This window comes from Tympanuchus pallidicinctus, unplaced genomic scaffold (assembly GCF_026119805.1).
Source record: "Tympanuchus pallidicinctus isolate F22 unplaced genomic scaffold, pur_lepc_1.0 scaffold8, whole genome shotgun sequence".
NCBI classification, from domain to species: Eukaryota; Metazoa; Chordata; class Aves; order Galliformes; family Phasianidae; genus Tympanuchus; species Tympanuchus pallidicinctus.
In genome coordinates, this window is record NW_026294802.1 from 40,643,713 (window position 1) to 40,660,165 (window position 16,453).

General features: G+C 38.2%; 1 protein-coding gene across 6 annotated transcripts in view; it reads left to right on the forward strand.

Annotated features, from left to right (window-relative positions):
* CPED1 (cadherin like and PC-esterase domain containing 1) overlaps nt 1-16,453 on the forward strand; it is a 139,614-nt gene that overhangs the window by 17,014 nt on the left and 106,147 nt on the right. For 5 of the 6 annotated variants that reach the window (XR_008202858.1, XM_052668921.1, XM_052668916.1 and 2 more), the window contains exons 4-5: nt 12,514-12,620; nt 14,457-14,532. The exons of the other annotated variant lie outside the window; for it this stretch is intronic. Coding sequence is in view for 4 of the 5 variants with exons in the window: in XM_052668921.1 (XP_052524881.1) it covers nt 12,514-12,620; nt 14,457-14,532 (183 nt within the window). In the remaining variant the exon portion in view is untranslated. The remainder of the gene's footprint in view (nt 1-12,513; nt 12,621-14,456; nt 14,533-16,453) is intronic. 6 annotated transcript variants of the gene reach the window in all.

Sequence of the window (16,453 nt, forward strand, 5' to 3'; positions counted from 1 at the left end):
TATTCATTTGCCTGAAATTGTTCAGTGGAAATCATATACTGTAAGTATCTTTAAATTTAAATATATTGCAAAGAATATTAGATCTGAAGTTATTTCCCATTTCTTAACTTTATCAGTATGATTGCATTGAATTCTCTTCTGTTTTCTGCCATTTTAACAGCACGCTGTAATTCATACAGCTTGGCTAGAGTAGTCCTAAGTTCCAGCAATTGACTTTGAGATTATCTGAATTTTTGCAGCTGTGGGAGCAGTGCTTGGGTGGAGCTGCTCAGGAAGGGATGAGTGAGGCAACAGATCAGAGTGAGCAAATCCAAGGGAATCTCGGCTCTTCTCTCCATGCACTAGGCTCTGAAGATCTGTGTGGCATTTAAGGTGGCATCCCATACCATTACTTAGATATTTCAGCAAGGAGAGTATAATCCCTCATTGCTAAAGCATCCTGAATACATTCAAATATGACATATTCAGCTGTAAAATGCTGATATAAAGACTGACGAACAGACATTGTTTATGCTTCCATTCTCAGCTCTACATGGAGTATCTGCTGCTTCCCTGCACTCAGTGGCTGCTGCCTGAGAAGCTGCTGTTAGGGGAATATCAGGAGGCACAAGCCTCCAGGAGAAAGCACAGGTGCTCAGCAGATGGAGAATGATGATAGCTGCAGGTTTCTGGCCCTCTCTGGGTGCTGTTTGACAGTAGAAGCAATTGGGGACAGAGGAAAGAAAATTCTGCCTCTATGAAAAAGCATCCTTCCAAATCATACTTTGTCATTTCTTTTTTATTCTGATTTGTTGGGTGGCTTTTGGAAAAAACTGCTGTTTAAAGAAAATCTCTGCAGGAAGTTAATGTCTATGTCTGCCCACTTCTATTTACGTTAGGCCTCAGAAGTGGAGAAACGTGACCACATGGATCTCAGAGATGAAGAAACAAGGATAAAAACCATCTAAGTCACTGACAAAAACAGGATGAAAATACACGGCTCTTGCTTCATATATTTATGTCACTCCCTTAATGTATTGTATCATCTCTAGTTCTCACTTTTGAACAGAGGCTTAATTGCTGACATCTGGCCAGCAGCAAGGTGGGAACTTACAGAAGTGCTACTTCATAAGTGCACCCAGTAATATTATCATTAGTGCTGCTAATTAGTCTAGAGAATTAAGTACAGCCATAAGTTTTAAAGGCCCCTAAGGCCATGTCTGGTGACTGTCAGACATTCAGTTCTTATTTTTCAGGACATTCTAATCAGCAAAAGTAGTGAGAATTAGAGGACAGACTGGAGACAGGAGGAAAGAGCAAAAGTGCTCTTTCTTAAATAAACGTGAGGACTGAGATGACTTGGGGAATGTATTTGTTAACATAAAACATAGAAAATGGTTACCGCCAGGGAAAGAAGAGTAGTCTGTACTTTGTATCCTAGTAAATAGGTCTTGATGCAAAAAATAGTTTCAATATTAAGAGATGCTGAGGTGTAAAACTAGTAAAGTAATCATATGCGTTACCTGGATTTGTGGGGCATCCCTTGTAGGAGGCCATTAGAAAACAAAAACAAAAACAACCAAGTAAGAACATTTTATTGGCTCTACTGTATTCCACTGTGGGGGAATGAGGTGGACTCACAGATCTCCTGAAATTTATTGGCTAGTCAGAAGGAAATGAGGCAAGCAAGGAACTGAACAGGGAAACACAGCTATTTCTAAAGCAGATGGAGAGACTCCATGTACAAATCACCTGTAGGTCAGGGCTTTAACTGAGGCCCCAGCAGTACATAGTTTGCAACATCTTCTGCATCTTCTTAAAATACAAAACCTTCTCAAAAAGAAAAAAAGAAAAAAAAATCTATGAAGAAGAATGTTCGTGACAGGAGTAGGGAAAGGAGAAGGACCACAAGATCAGAGATGCATTGAGCATAGACAGATGAAGTTGAAGATGGTAGAAAGTAAATTATATGATCTGAAATTAAATGATTTTTATGAACCGGTATGAATTCCTATGAGATCTAAATTTATTCCTTAAGTAAGAGGTTATGTATGGAGTTTGGGATTTATTGACAGGAATATGTAGCATTATTTCTAACTTCTCTTTAGCTTTTTATTTTTAATTATTTGGAGGATAGTCAGGAAGAGATCGGTTTTGCTCTCTGCTATAGCCTCAGACAAGTTTCCATGAAATCCAACTAACTTCAGCAAACAATTATAAAGAGCAAAGGCCTCAAGGAAAATTGCTGGTGTGTTCTGTAAACATCTGGTTGCCATTTTCAATTACAGAGACCAACCCACTGAAGGAAGCAGTTTAGTTTTTTTGGAACAGAAATGAGACACTGGGGTTTTTGTTCTTTTTCATAGTGGAGAGTAAAGGAAATGTCAGGAATAGAGAGGTCACTAGATGCTCAGCTTTTATAAATACAAAAGTCTCTGAGAAAATTAAAGTAAATTGAAATCAGGTTCTGCAAGTGTAAACAACCCTGTGGAGTTGAGGTTAAGTAAGCAAGGCTGGAGATCTGAGTATGCCAGCAAAAGCACAAGATCATTCTATCTCAAATATGTAATTTGAAATGTTGTGTAAAATAATAATGCTGAGGCGAGACACAGAATTATATTGTGGGTTACAACACAAATGCACACATATATATAAGAGTAGCAGATATAACTTTTTTACCAAAAATCATTTTGGTTAACTGTCGATAAAAAGTATATTGCTGACAGAATGCAAAGCTGGTCTGTTTCTTAATGCAAAATATGTGTTATGTGAGTCACATGAAAGGTTTTGGCAAGTAATACATAAATTTCAGAAGCATTCTTTTTGTATGTTGTTAAGCAAGGAATTTCTTAAACAAGCTAAATTCTTAGGAATGTGGTGATCCTCAGAGCATGCTCTATTACAAGCATATTTAATGCTTGTTAAATTTCTTCTGCTTTCGTCAAATGTTAGTTCATATAGGTTCAGGGAAAAAATGTATACCAGAACCATACTCTTTTGTGGTCACATTTTAACTTTGCATTTTTCAATTATGCCTGGCTATTTGCCAAGGGTTGAAAGCGGATGCCACAGGCATCCTTGGTTGCAATACAAAACAGATCAGTTTCTGGCATACCCAAGTAAATGCCTCTCTATAATGTGATGCTGTGGTTTCTTGTTAGACAATGTAAGTGCACTGTATATTTTTGTGAACAATGTGTATCCTCCTTCTTAATTACTAGCAGAACATATCTGTGTTTTCTAGCAGAAGAGCAAACAGTTTCTTTGCACCACTAAAATAAACCCGCTGCAGACTTGTACCAAAAACCCCATTTCAAATGCCCTCTTTTCCTTGAGGAAGACAAATTCTTTATTTGTCCATAACAAAAGTGTAAGGACATTGAACTTTGTAAAGTTATAAACAAAAGATGGTATTTAGTCATAAAGTAACTAAACATGCCTTTCTTTGAATGTTTTTTTTAGTCATGTAAACAGAACATACAGTCCAATGCAGAGTGGTATTCATTAGGCTGACTTAGAATTTACAATAATTAAAATATTGCACGGTGATTACACAGTGAGCTAAAATTAAAACTTTCCTGGAATAAATTATGTCATGTTAATAGAATCTGAAAAACACCAGTGTCTGAGCAGATAAACACGTTGGCCAAGGGAAAGCAGCAATGTGCAGGTCCACTGAAATAAAAGAAATATAAGAGATTGAGGTGAAGGTACACAAGACTTATAATATGTGAGTAATATGCAAATCCTTTTAGACAGTTCAGGCAGTGTTTCTTAAATGTAGTCTACAGGAGAAGAAGGTAACAACAGATAATTGTTTATTCAAGTATTTTTAAAATGTTTCCCTCATTCAAATTATGGAATGAATCCTGGCTCTGATGGGGTTCAAGCAGAGACTAGTTTATAAATATGTGTATCTATTCTCAACTGTCATATGATTGTCCACTAAAGTAGAGCCGGGACGATGACAGTCAGTCCTGCCAGAAGCCTGTCCCCAGAGCAGTCTGTCCAAGGGACTGTTGCATTAGTGTTGCCCAGCATTCTGGCTGCTGGAAGCTGTGCACCCTTTCTGAGACATTTGCTGGCTCTGAGCCCTGGTCAGCTGTGAGAAGTATGGTGTCTGCCACCACTGTGCTCCCATTTTAGGTAGAGGCACTCATATACTTCTGAAATAAAACAAATATTTTTTTTTATTTTTATTTTTTATATTATTTTCCATGATGTTGGTTCAGATAGCAAAGAGCTTTTACACTGTGTGGGCCTTCATTGTAATTTGCCACCAACCTACTACATTCCTACATACAGATTCCAACCTTCTTCAGCTGCATCCAATTTCAGTTGACAGTTCCTTTGACTGCTGCATCTCCCAAATGCTCCAGACATTACAAGTGCTCCCCTCAGGTTGGGTTACCTTTATGAAAAGGTAACATACCGTATTGTTGATGCAGTGGCTTATTTTTGGTAAAATTGGAACCTTCCCTTCATGAAGGAAATGATAATTCTACCATTTTGATGTTCACTGTACTCTGTCAAAGCTGATTCTCATTCGGATATTGAATACTCCTTTACTCAGCCCCTGAGGCTGTCTGTTTGGATGCAGTCCTGCTTTGCACAGATGTTGCAGTGGAAGCAAGCTTCTCTGACCTATTCAGAAACCAAAACTACCCACCGACACCTCCTCTTTGATTAGAAAGGAACTAATTATCACTATTTTATATCATTTGTGGCAGACCTGTTTCCTTATAACATGATGCCCATTTTTGACAGTGGAGGAAAAAAATATGGAGGGGACTTGGATTAAAGAGAAGCAAAGGAATAGAGTTTGAAATAAGGATGAGCAACCTTAACTGGCAGGAAGATTAAAAAATGGGTGTTTCCTCAGTGGTGCTTCACTAAGCAAAATATATTCAGAATTTGACAGAGGGAAGGATGGAAGAGCTCATTGCTATGCATTTTGGAAAGTGACTCAAGGCAGAAAGTGTTTCTGTAACAAGCTCATTGTTGTAATGACTTTGTTTCTGACTTTTGCAGTAATGCTATCCAAAATAAATATTCAGCTATAAGAAGGAGTTCCAGTTTTAACTAACAGCAACTACTAAAATGTATTTGAACATCAAATACACCAGGCTTTCTCATGCACTGTGTAAGTGCAAGATAAATCTGGCATTACCACAGTTATTTTACATCTGACAGTAGGGCTACAGACTTATTAAATATTTATTTTTTTAAGACTTTTCATATAAAATGATAAAATAAGTCTAAACCATTTTTAAAATTTGGAATAAAACCACTGCTGCAAGTGTTTTTGTTTTTGTTTTTTAAGAGGAGAGAAAATAGAAAACCTATTGACATACTTTAGTATTTTGTTGAACAGGTAAACAAAAAAATAAGAACAAGATCTAGCTATTATCTACCTGAATGGAGCTTAGGCATTTAAAAATATATTCTCCACCTGGCTTCAGCATCTATCCCACTCTTTCTCACTCCCTCTCTCTCTCTCAAAAAAAAAAAAATAAAATAAAAATAAAAATCTTCAGTTTACAAAACTTTAGTGACACCATTTTACACTGGCAGCTTTTTCTTTCTTTTTTTTAAGTCAGTCTTAAACAAAAAGTAATGGAGGTAATGTTTTCAAAGAGTGAGCTGAAGACAAGGACTTTCAGTATTCAGAATCCAGCACATGTTAAGCCCATTTTCACTTGGAATGTAGTGTTGCAGCCTTAGAAAAAGTTTAGAAAACCTTTGGGGAAGGCACTAGAAATAGAAAGAAAAAAGTACTCCAGAATGCACTAGTATAGAATGTAATTGTAGGTCAATTTGTGACGGGATGATGTGTGAAATAGGAGAAAGCAGTTTTCCTTCTCTACCAGTATCCATGGCATGTCTCATGTCCCATATGTTACAGTACACTTTTTCTGCCAATCTGACTTGGAAGGGTTCCTATTGACCTTCAAAAGTGAGAGGTCTGATGCTACATTTCTTTAAAATGTCTGGAGAGAAAATTTTAACCTCTATTTTAGAATCAATGTTCCATGGATGCCTGGCATGGTAGTTATGATGATGTGTATCATCTACTTTCACTACCACATGGCATGAAAGGTGAGTGGAATTGGCAGCAGCATGGGGTGCTGCAGAGAAAAAGTATCTTTGTTGGAAGTCACCCTTGTATTAGCCATGGCTTAATTATCCTATCACTGTTTTTTCTCTGGTTTTATTTAACTCATAAATAAAATGGGTCAGTTCCCTAGTCCTCAGGGCAAGTGATGCAATATGGCTCATGTCCATGTCTCTAAACTCTTTGTTCTCTAACTGAGGGTGGTCTGATCTCCTCTGGGTTTCAGGAAATGTCCCTGACATGTGCTGTCTCCTAAACTACGCCTGGGGCTCTGCATGGCCACCAAGCAAGAAGAAAACAAACACAGCAGATGACTGTGGGACAGTAGTTGAGACTGCAGCCTATTACTGCTTAGTTTAGCCATTCTCTATTCCCTAGTTTCTCTTTCATGGCTGTTTCCTGCCTCTTGAGTATTAAGGAATATGACTCATTAATGAATATTGTTCTGGGATACCCAAGTGGTGTAAATGCAGTCATCAAGGACTGCCATTCAGACTTTAAATGTGTCTTTGTTTCTTGAAGAGGTGATCAAACACCACCTTGCTCAGTGCTCACACACACAGGCAGAGCTCATAAACTCAGTCACACAGCTGCAATCACTCAGATGCTGCCACCACAGACATGGGGCTCTGGTACCCCTGCAGCTGCTGTACGCAGTGTCCCAAGCACTCGTGATGCATCCTTCCACTTCATGACTGTGTGCTGCTTTTTCATATGACTACGCTTCAGGGTGTGCAGAACAGCGATACCAAGCTCTTTCCTGGATGTAGTCCCAATAATTGTTTGTTAAAGTAGCTTGGATCAAGTAGGAGTGAATGTTTTCCAAAGGGAATTGTGTCAGACAGCTTTTTTTCCTTGGCACAGAGCAGAACGGAGTTCTTTTCTGTCCTCTAAGTCTTGAAGAGCAAACCTCCACGCAAGCAGCATGGTTTCCTCCCTTTTCTGCGCAGCATGGAATTCTCTCCCTCAAGGCATGCATCTTTCCCTCCATCCAACCTTTCTTCCCTTGCAGCTCCAAGCAGCACGGATCTCAGCTTTCCTCCTGAAGTGGAACAGAGCCTGACTTTCCCACCAGCATAGAGCAGAGCAGCTTTCCATTGGTGCCTTTTATCAGTTATGTTTCAGTCCCACTGTGCTTCTTGTGTGAGTGAGATACATATTTAGCAGCTTTAGTAACATACCTGATCTGTTAAAATACATAAAAAGTAAGAATACCAGTATTTGGGAGCAACTAGGACTGTAATGTTAGCTTTCATACATAGAGAGCATATTGTACTGGCTAACTAAATGCCCTTGTTTTCACTGAGGCTCTGCAAAAAAGTACCCATGTTTGGAGGCTGTACGAGAGTCATCTGAATATTCATCCAAAGCACAATGTGTAGGCACAGAAGTGGAATAACAGGCTTGAGTATTTGAAGGACCTCGGTGTGTTTGCCAGTGGACCAGACTTACACATATCCCTTCTGTTTGCTATTGAACTTTACTGGAGCTCATAAAGTATTTTGATAGCATATTTTCACAGCCTGAGTTCAGATTATGCCATGATAAAAAATATTGGTCGTAAGAGTTACAATCTGGAACAGAGCTCAGCAGAGAATTACTCTTAGCCTGACAGTGCTCCTCCCAATAAACTAAGAACTATCTAATGCACTACAATATTTCTCATCCCAACACAGACTAGTACAACTATTGAATGTACTTGAGTTGCTTTTATTTCCAGTATTCCTTTCATTGTCTGGTTGCATATAAAAATAAAGTAAAAGTGAATATAGCTTAATAATGCTGCAACTTTTTTGTGCACTGCCTTCTGATGTCTTGCAGACAAACAATTATCTGTAGATTGCAAAATACAGCTTTAAGAAGTCTGAAAATACCTTCATGGTTGTCACTTGTGGCTGTGGCAACTACTTACAGTAGTTATAATGACCCAGAGTGTTGATTGAAGAGAGAACTGTAAATCTATTACTTGAATGAAAGTGAAATTAATGGAGAAAGGATTGTCCCATCTCTACTCTGTTCTTTTGTTTATGTCTGCAATTGAAATCTTTGCTTCTTCTAAAGACAATCCTCTGCCTTGTACTAGCAGTATCCCAGTGAGGTAACTAATTACCTCATAACTCCAGAAGGTAAATGGTTAAATTTGTGAGTAAACCCAGAGCAGTCTTAGAGTTTTGTTCAAGGTAGAAAAAGGAAGATATCTGCCTGAATTAGAGAAGAGTTCTTCTGGAAGAAACTTGTAACTCTTGGATTGTCACACTCATTTATTTTTGTACTTTTATAATTTCTGCTACGGATTGACAGGAAGAGTAGGTTTTCTGCCTAGACCTTGCTGATGAAAGAAACAGTAAAAAAATAACGTTCTAATTTTTTAGGTGAGAATAGAAGCTCCAGGTCTCCTGATTTGGACTTAAATCTATCATCTCTCTGCAGTATTTGCAGAGGAAACACAGAACAGTCAAGCATCACCCTCTGCTCATGGATGATGCCGCTTGTTAGGACTTCAGATGGACTTCACTCCCTAAATGTTGATCTCATTTGTGACTTTACATTAACTAATTTCATGGGGCAGTATTTCTTACTAAACACTTAAGGGACAGATGAGCTGTCCTGAGAATTCAACTGATTCCACTTGCTTCTCGCCAGTCTCTCCTCCACAAAGAATTCTTCCTTTGGTATTTTAGGTTATCTTAGCTGTGGGGTCACTAAGCCAAGGTAAAACCCTAATGTTCTCCAGAGAGTGAATAGCAGCTGCCCCCTGGAATCCTCCAGGCTCTACCTGGCATCCATAAAGCACCAATACAGAATATTTTGTGAATGAATTGGCTGTGTCCAACAATCTCAGCCTCATGCATAGAGTGTTGTTAGGTTTGGGCTTTTTTCCCACACTTCTAATATTTCACTGTCATTAATATTCCATGGAATCACAGAATCACAGAATCACAGAATGGCCAGGGTTGGAAGGGACCTCAAGGATCATGAATCTCCAACCCCCCCACCACATGCAGGGCCACTTCCCCATTTAATAATAGACTGGGCTAGTATTCCAATATAAGAAGTTAAACAGGTGGTTGCTGGACTGGACTGTAGAAGAGTACAGTCAATCTCAGCAAGAGCATGAAGCATACAGTATGAAACAGTGAGAGGTTTACACATGGACAGATAAACAGCTGAACAACTCAGGAAACAACAGAAACTTCACCATCTTTCATTTATCAGAGTGACTGTTCTTCACTGTGGTAGTGAGTTCAAATTACCTCATGACTATCGAGAGAAGCGTTAAAAGAGAAATGTAAATAACTCAGGGTGTGAATAATGATAGGACAAGGGGAATGGTTTTAAACTAAGACAAGGGAGGTTTAGGTTGATATTAGGAGGAAGTTTGTCACTCATAGAGCGGTGATGCACTGGAACAGGTTGCCCAAGGAGGCTGTGGATGCCCCATCCCTGGAGGTATTCAAAGCCAGGCTGGATATGGCTCTGGGCAGCCTGGTCGAGTGGTTGGCGACCCTGCACATAGCAGGGGGGTTGAAACTGGATGATCATTGTGGTTCTTTTCAACCCAGGCCATTCTATGATTCTATGATTTTTGGGGAAGGATAAGACATTCCTTTAGGGAAAGTCCTGTACATAGAATAGTGATACTGAAAACTTTCAAAAGGCCAGATTAGTAAAGAGGAAGCATTCAGTCCCACAAGTGGCATCCTAATCTTTGCACAAGTGAGACAGTCGAACTGTTGTATCCAGAAATAGGCTTCAAAGGATGTTTTCCTCTGGAGAGTTCTCAGTGAAGCTCAGATCATCAGAAATGCGGAATTCCCACCTCCCTCAGACCTCCCCACAGCTTGCCCTGTGAGGTGCTGGGATGCGTAAAATCAAGCCTGGTGCCCAGAGCACAGCAAGTAGGCTATCATTCTGTCTTCACACTTCTGCTAGCTTGTTCCTGGCAGTGTTCAAGGCCAGATTGGATGGGGCCCTGGACAGCCTGGCCTAGCACTAGATAAGGAGGTTGGTGGCCCTGTCTGTGGTGGGGCTTGATGATCCTTGAGGTCCCTTCCAACCCAAACCATTCTGTGATTCTATGATTCCACTCTACACTCTTTGCTAGCAAACTTTTGCCCCCCTGTAAACTGATTATACTGCAGGGCTGAAGCCTGCTTTGTAAGACAATTTGCACTGTCATGTTTTAAGCCAGATATATACACAAGCAGCTACTTCCATAAGAGAGTGCTTTCTCACCAAACTCAGTTCAGTCTGTGCTCCCTGACCCTGCAATAGTATTATATTGTTGAATCATATGCAGTTTATGGTTCTGGCTCTTTTCTGCGGTAGGGCCCTCATACCATTTGTATCTGTCCATCTGATTTCTCTTCTTATTCTTCCTCTAAACCTCGTGCCAGTTGCTGTTTGTAAACACATTTGCAGTTCATCATTCAGTTTGTTAATGAAAAAATTTGAACAGAATCGAGTATACAGTGGTGTATTTTTAAGGTTCTGAGGAAAATAAAAATCCACTGTGACAATGTAGAGTTCATTTTTTCAAGCAGTTATGCAGTTATAGTTATCTTATGTAGAAATAGTGCCAAAAGATTTATTGAAGTAATTGTTTCATTGCTTTTCCTCTTTGTTCTCTAAATCAGTTACTCTGTCAGAAGAAATTAAAGTAGTGATACTTTGATGATGAATTCTTGACAAATGTTGGCTGCTTCTTGTTGGCACACTGGGATCTTTTGCCTAAGCCATTAGGTGTTACTGCAGTATTAATAATGCTAGCAATTTTTCTTTAGAATAGTTTGATAACTGTCAAATTTATAGAAAAGATGATAATTTTCTAGTAAAAATTAGACCTTGTGAGGCAATTTCTAAGTTCTTTTCATGAAGATCCTGTTTCAGAAGGAGCTGTTGTGACCAACTTCCTTCTCATTTTTGTTTTCCAAGAACATATTTTATTTCAGGCGCAAATCACTAGAAATGTAGTGATACATTTAAATAGAAGTCCAAGTGCTCTGTCAGCCTGAATTTGGGAGACAGTACAAGGTGTACACTGTTTTTCTAATAGGAAGTCTCCTGCCTTCTAAAAATAGGCATGTTTTAGTTCTGATTGTTCTGTACTGAAGCAACTGGCTAGATGTCTAATTATTCTAAATATAAAACACAAATAGTGGCAGGCATTCAACCTGTCCTGAAAAATCGTTCCTAGCAGCTATGTGTTCCACGTCTTGGGCAGTAGTTCAGAAGTAAGCTGGGTCAGAGGGCCTTTTTCCTTCTGGTTTCTTCGGTGCATTTATATCGATCACTCTGCTGTGTCCTAAAGGGCAAATGATACACAGTGCAGCGTATCCTTTGGAGTCAGGGATCAAATTCATCCCTGGCCAGGATGTGCAACAATAAACGCAGGAAGGAAATGAACTACTTCTGAGAAATGAAGTTGCCTCCAGCACCCTTTCAATTCACACACAATTAGACGTTGTATTTGTGTATAATTATAATGATTTATTCAAAGATGTTTATTAGTCAAAGGCACAATGTCTAGCTTATCTGATAATTACACAGCTGATTAAGTCCATCAATTAGGTTGTTAACGTTGTCAATCTTTTGCATTGAAGTATTAACTTGTGTGGCTTTTCAATGTTTTATTTGTGATCTATGCCATTTTTTGTCAAACTTCAGTTTTTTGAATGTTTCTTTCATGAAAGAGCACGTAGTGATTCTGCTGTGCCTAAATTTCCTTACATGCCTTAATAATTTTTATACTATAGCACTGGCTCTTGTAAAGTGAATTTGAAGAAAAAAGGCTACACCAGCTTTTCTGCACAGCACCATACACTGATGTATGGGCAGACTCCAAGACCTATTTATTTCTAATCTATAATTTCTATAATTTTCCTCATGTGCACCAGATTCTTAACAATCTATTATCTCATATTTAGGAAGCTGCCACACCAAAATTCTGAGTGGGAATTACTGCAATTTACAATAGCACGACCAGTAAAATTTACTGTAAAATTTTTCTCCCAGTAGTGAAAGACCACAGAAGGTCATAACACACATTATGTGTTATAAATGTGCATACTGAGAAGTTCAGAAAAGAGATCAAAGCAACACCAAGTTATTGAACTTCTTAATTTCTGAATGCTAAACAGATGATTTATGTCAGCTCAGGTCAAACACCAGAGAACTGGACATCAGTAGGCATCATGAACTGTCTCAGATGTAACTGGAGGTGCCAGCTGTGAAATACCTAAATATAGATCCAAAGCTTGGTAGTTAAATGTCATTTTCCCCTCTGCCACATGTAGCTGTTCATGTACTCAGCACTCCAACCATTTGCTCTTCCTCAGGATTCTGCTCAAAGTACTTTAGTTCTAATAGGAGTTGCATGATGTTTTCTTTCTCAGTATGGTTCTTTTCATTCCCAATAGGTAGCATAAGACCTTGGGATCTTCTGATCTGCTTATCTTCCACAAAAGATGATGATACTAGCTGCATTCAGAGAGATGACTTGAATCAACTGGAGTTATTCCAGAAGGTATGAGATTATGGTATTCTTTGTGGGAGTGAGGGCACATGGGTAGCCCAGTTTTTCAGCACCCACTCACGAAAAGAAATGTATCTGATTCCCCTTTTACACTGCAGCAGAATGATTAAACTGATATAAAACAATTTTTTTCAAGTTTCCTCTCTATTGAAAAATACTTTTCACATATCAGCATTTCATTTTATATCATGTCCAGAGATCAAAAGCGATTTTCCATTTATACATAATGCGATATTTTGGATGTAGGGATTTCAATATAAATGGAATTAAAGCTGTTTAGTGCCAAGTTTTGCTCTTCTCTTCTTTATTTTGAACTTCTGCATTTTTGGCCACCTCAGAATGAGGGTCTGGCAGCAAAAGCATCTACAGAAGTTAGAGGAAATTTAAACAAGTACTCCATTAGAAAAATAAAATTTAGGAATGAGGAGAAACATCTAGCAAATGTAGGCAATATTTTAGAATAATAAAACAAGCAGGAGATAAAGCTGGACTAGTTTAGGCTTCACTGTTTGTGTCACTCCTGAGTTTTATCTAATGCAATTACTGCTTGTAAACACAATTCAGGCACCTCTCCAAACTGTGACTGCACCTACAATGTGTGAGCTGAACCAATGTCACCCTCCAAAGCCTTCGTGGGAGTTCTTTGCTCTGACACAGCAGTCTGCTTACTCATAGTGCAAAGCAGCAGTGATGATAAGATTAATTTATTTGCTTGTTTGTCTGCTTGCTTGTTTGTTTTTTTTTAAATTTGATCATGTTGTGGGTACAATTTAGATTGATTAGATAGGTAAATGCCTGGCCTGTTGGTGAAATATATAAGTGACAAGCTGAGGATATTGTTTGAAAAATGGTGACCAAGTTTGTAGACACATTTTGTCTTATGATTCAAGTGAAATAGCACAGATAGTGGTGAGACTCTGATCTGAGAGACTGGGAGAAAAAGAGCTACTTTTGGAAAGCATTTATTTTGGGTATTAAGTACGTGTTGGGAACACTTCTGTGTGTTTACTGAAGACAGGATGCCTTATCTCACTGTATCCAAAATGTAATTTTTATAGCAGTTCCAGTTTGCTAGAAATACAGATGCTATGATTTCAGATCTCAGATCGTAAAACCTCTTGGGCTTCTCCAAAGTGCTTTTTACTCATTCAATGCAGTACTACCGTATCTGATCCTTATATAACAACCCTCGCAACACTCTGCCATGTCCAGAAGTTTTGCACGTGGATAACTGAGGTATAAGGTGATCAAAGGCATTGTCTAAGTTCCATAAGGAAGACTGCAGCACAGCAGGGACTTAAACCAGATGGCCTGTGTTTCTGGATAACATTAAATTTTGGACTAACGCTACTCACTGCTGACATGTCCATATGACAGCCCAACACAGTTTCTTGTTGCAGAGACTGGATGTGCTTTTGTTATGTTAGCTTACCACAGTGCCCAAACACAGAAATTCTAGAGGCGTAAAAGGTTTCTGTGCACTGAAAAGGCAGGCAAGGAAGGGGTGACAGCTCAGCAACCAGACATAAGAATCATAAGTCTGAAATGTTATCGTTTTATGGCCATGGAGTAAAAGCCCATGTTTGAAATTTGTTATTCCATGTTGCAGAGATGGCAAAATTATAACACTAACGGGAGTTTTGTGCATGAAGCATTCCTGATAAATTAAGCAGAAAGCCATTGAGGGATCGAGCAAAAAGAAAAGAAAAAAAGAAAAGAAAAAAAAACAAAAAACAAAACAAAACAAAAAAAAAAAAAAAACAAAACAAAAAAACTGTTTAGCTGTTTTCTGAATGAAATAATTAAAGCTTCTCCTTTCATGTACAGGTAAACCTACTTCCAGAAATTCAGTATTTCCTTTGCAGTAAAGAAGGATTGTGCCAGATAACAAAAGCCTTTTCAGGTAACTTAATTTCCTCTAATATATGTATATGGTGAAGATCAATTACTAGTCATCATAGGAAGTCTCTGAAATGAGACCATTATAATTCCTTTGTATTTTTAGTCAGTAATGCATAGAAGAAGAAAAAATAAAAAGAATAAAATCAATGAAAATGTTACAAGAATGGTAATCAGTTTCTGACAGCACTTAAATACAGACTGTAGTTGAGCAGTATCTTTTCAGTTAAAAACATTGCACTGTTTGACCACTGCATACTACAGGAATAATTTGGCTATAAGTAACTTATTTTTGGACTATTCTATGTTAATATGGTGTATTGGTGTATTGGTGTTTAGACTTCAAAGCTCTGGGTTCAATATGGTATGTTTCTTCAGCTTTATAAAAATGTTGTGGCATGGAGAAAGAGTAGGAGTTGGAGTTTGGTTGCAGTCCAGACATAGTTTACTGATAAAAAGCCTTTGTATATTAAGAGCATCAACCAGAAATGTGTGGAGATCATGGGACAGTTGCCAGAGAATTCTAATTTACTATGGGTGAAATTCAGTTCCAAATAGAAACTGACAAAACTGTTGTGCACCATATTAAACCTATTTAAATTTTGGAGGGGCACATTCTGTTCTCAGTTAGATCACTAAATATCCAGCATCAATGCTATTTTGGATTTTATGATCTATCTTCACTATATAAACTTTACTTGAAAGATTTTTTTTATTTATTTGTTTGTGTTTTTTTTTTTTTTTAATCTAGCAACAACCAACACCACATTTATCCCATTGGTATTTATCTTTGTTTGTCAGAGACATACATTAGATTTGTAGGTCTAATTTCCTTGCCTTGCCTTGCCTTGCATTTTTGTCCTTTTATATATATCCTAGACTTACAAGATACAAAGATACACCACATGTCACTGAACCATTTAGAAATTAGGTGTCTTCTGCTCCATTATTCTAGTTTTCCCCTTAAGCCAGTGGAGAGAAAGGGGCACCTTCAAAGACTGCTCCATTTTATCTTAAAATCCATCCTTGAAGTAGGTTGGTTAAATTACACCCTGGGGGCATGTATCACCAATTACCTCTCACAACTCACTGTAAATGGAGCCTAGACAAGCAGCCTAGATTAAATGCCTGACTTTTGGATGCCTGACTAAACTTAGGGTAGATAGTTCCTAATCTAACAACACGTATTTCCCTTTTAATTTTTACTGTTTCATTTAAAGATTGATGAATATTTAAAACCTGTGTGACGAGTTCTCCTTAAAAAACTGTACACAAAATATCCCTTTAAGTCAGACATTTGCTAACTTTCTGATGTGGTAAATTGTCAAAACTGATCATAAGGAACATGCAGTATAATGAATATCTGTCCAGGTCCCACCAGAATTCTTTATAGTGAAATTCTATTACACCGAGTGAGTTTTAAAAATGTCTTCAGTGATGTATATTGCCTTGGGACTCTTGCACTGGAATGCGAATGAGAATGTATATATAAAAAAACAACTGATAAAGTGCTGGTTTTAGACAAACCTGAGAAGATTTCTAAAAATTTGAAAGGAGATAATTACTTGTATAGTAACAGACTGCTTTTAAAAAACACTGGTTACTATCTGGGGAAATGTCACTTGCAGAAGTTTTGTTATTTTAATGCCACAAAACCACAAACAGAGGAGGCACTGACCACACAGAGCTTTCCCTTTAAAATATGCATATTTTCACTGCTGTCCATAAACTGTGGCACAAGCCACTGTGTGTAAGTGGTATGTTAGACTTGTGGTGTTCTCTCCTCTTTAGGGAAGGGCAATTTGTAAGCATTCTATTCCATATGTGTGGTGCTAGTTCTTTCCTGGCAGACAAATCTAACCAATGCTGAAGTGCCTTTGAAACGAAGGTAGATTTGTGAGTTCAGCAGCAGCTTTTCTTCCAGT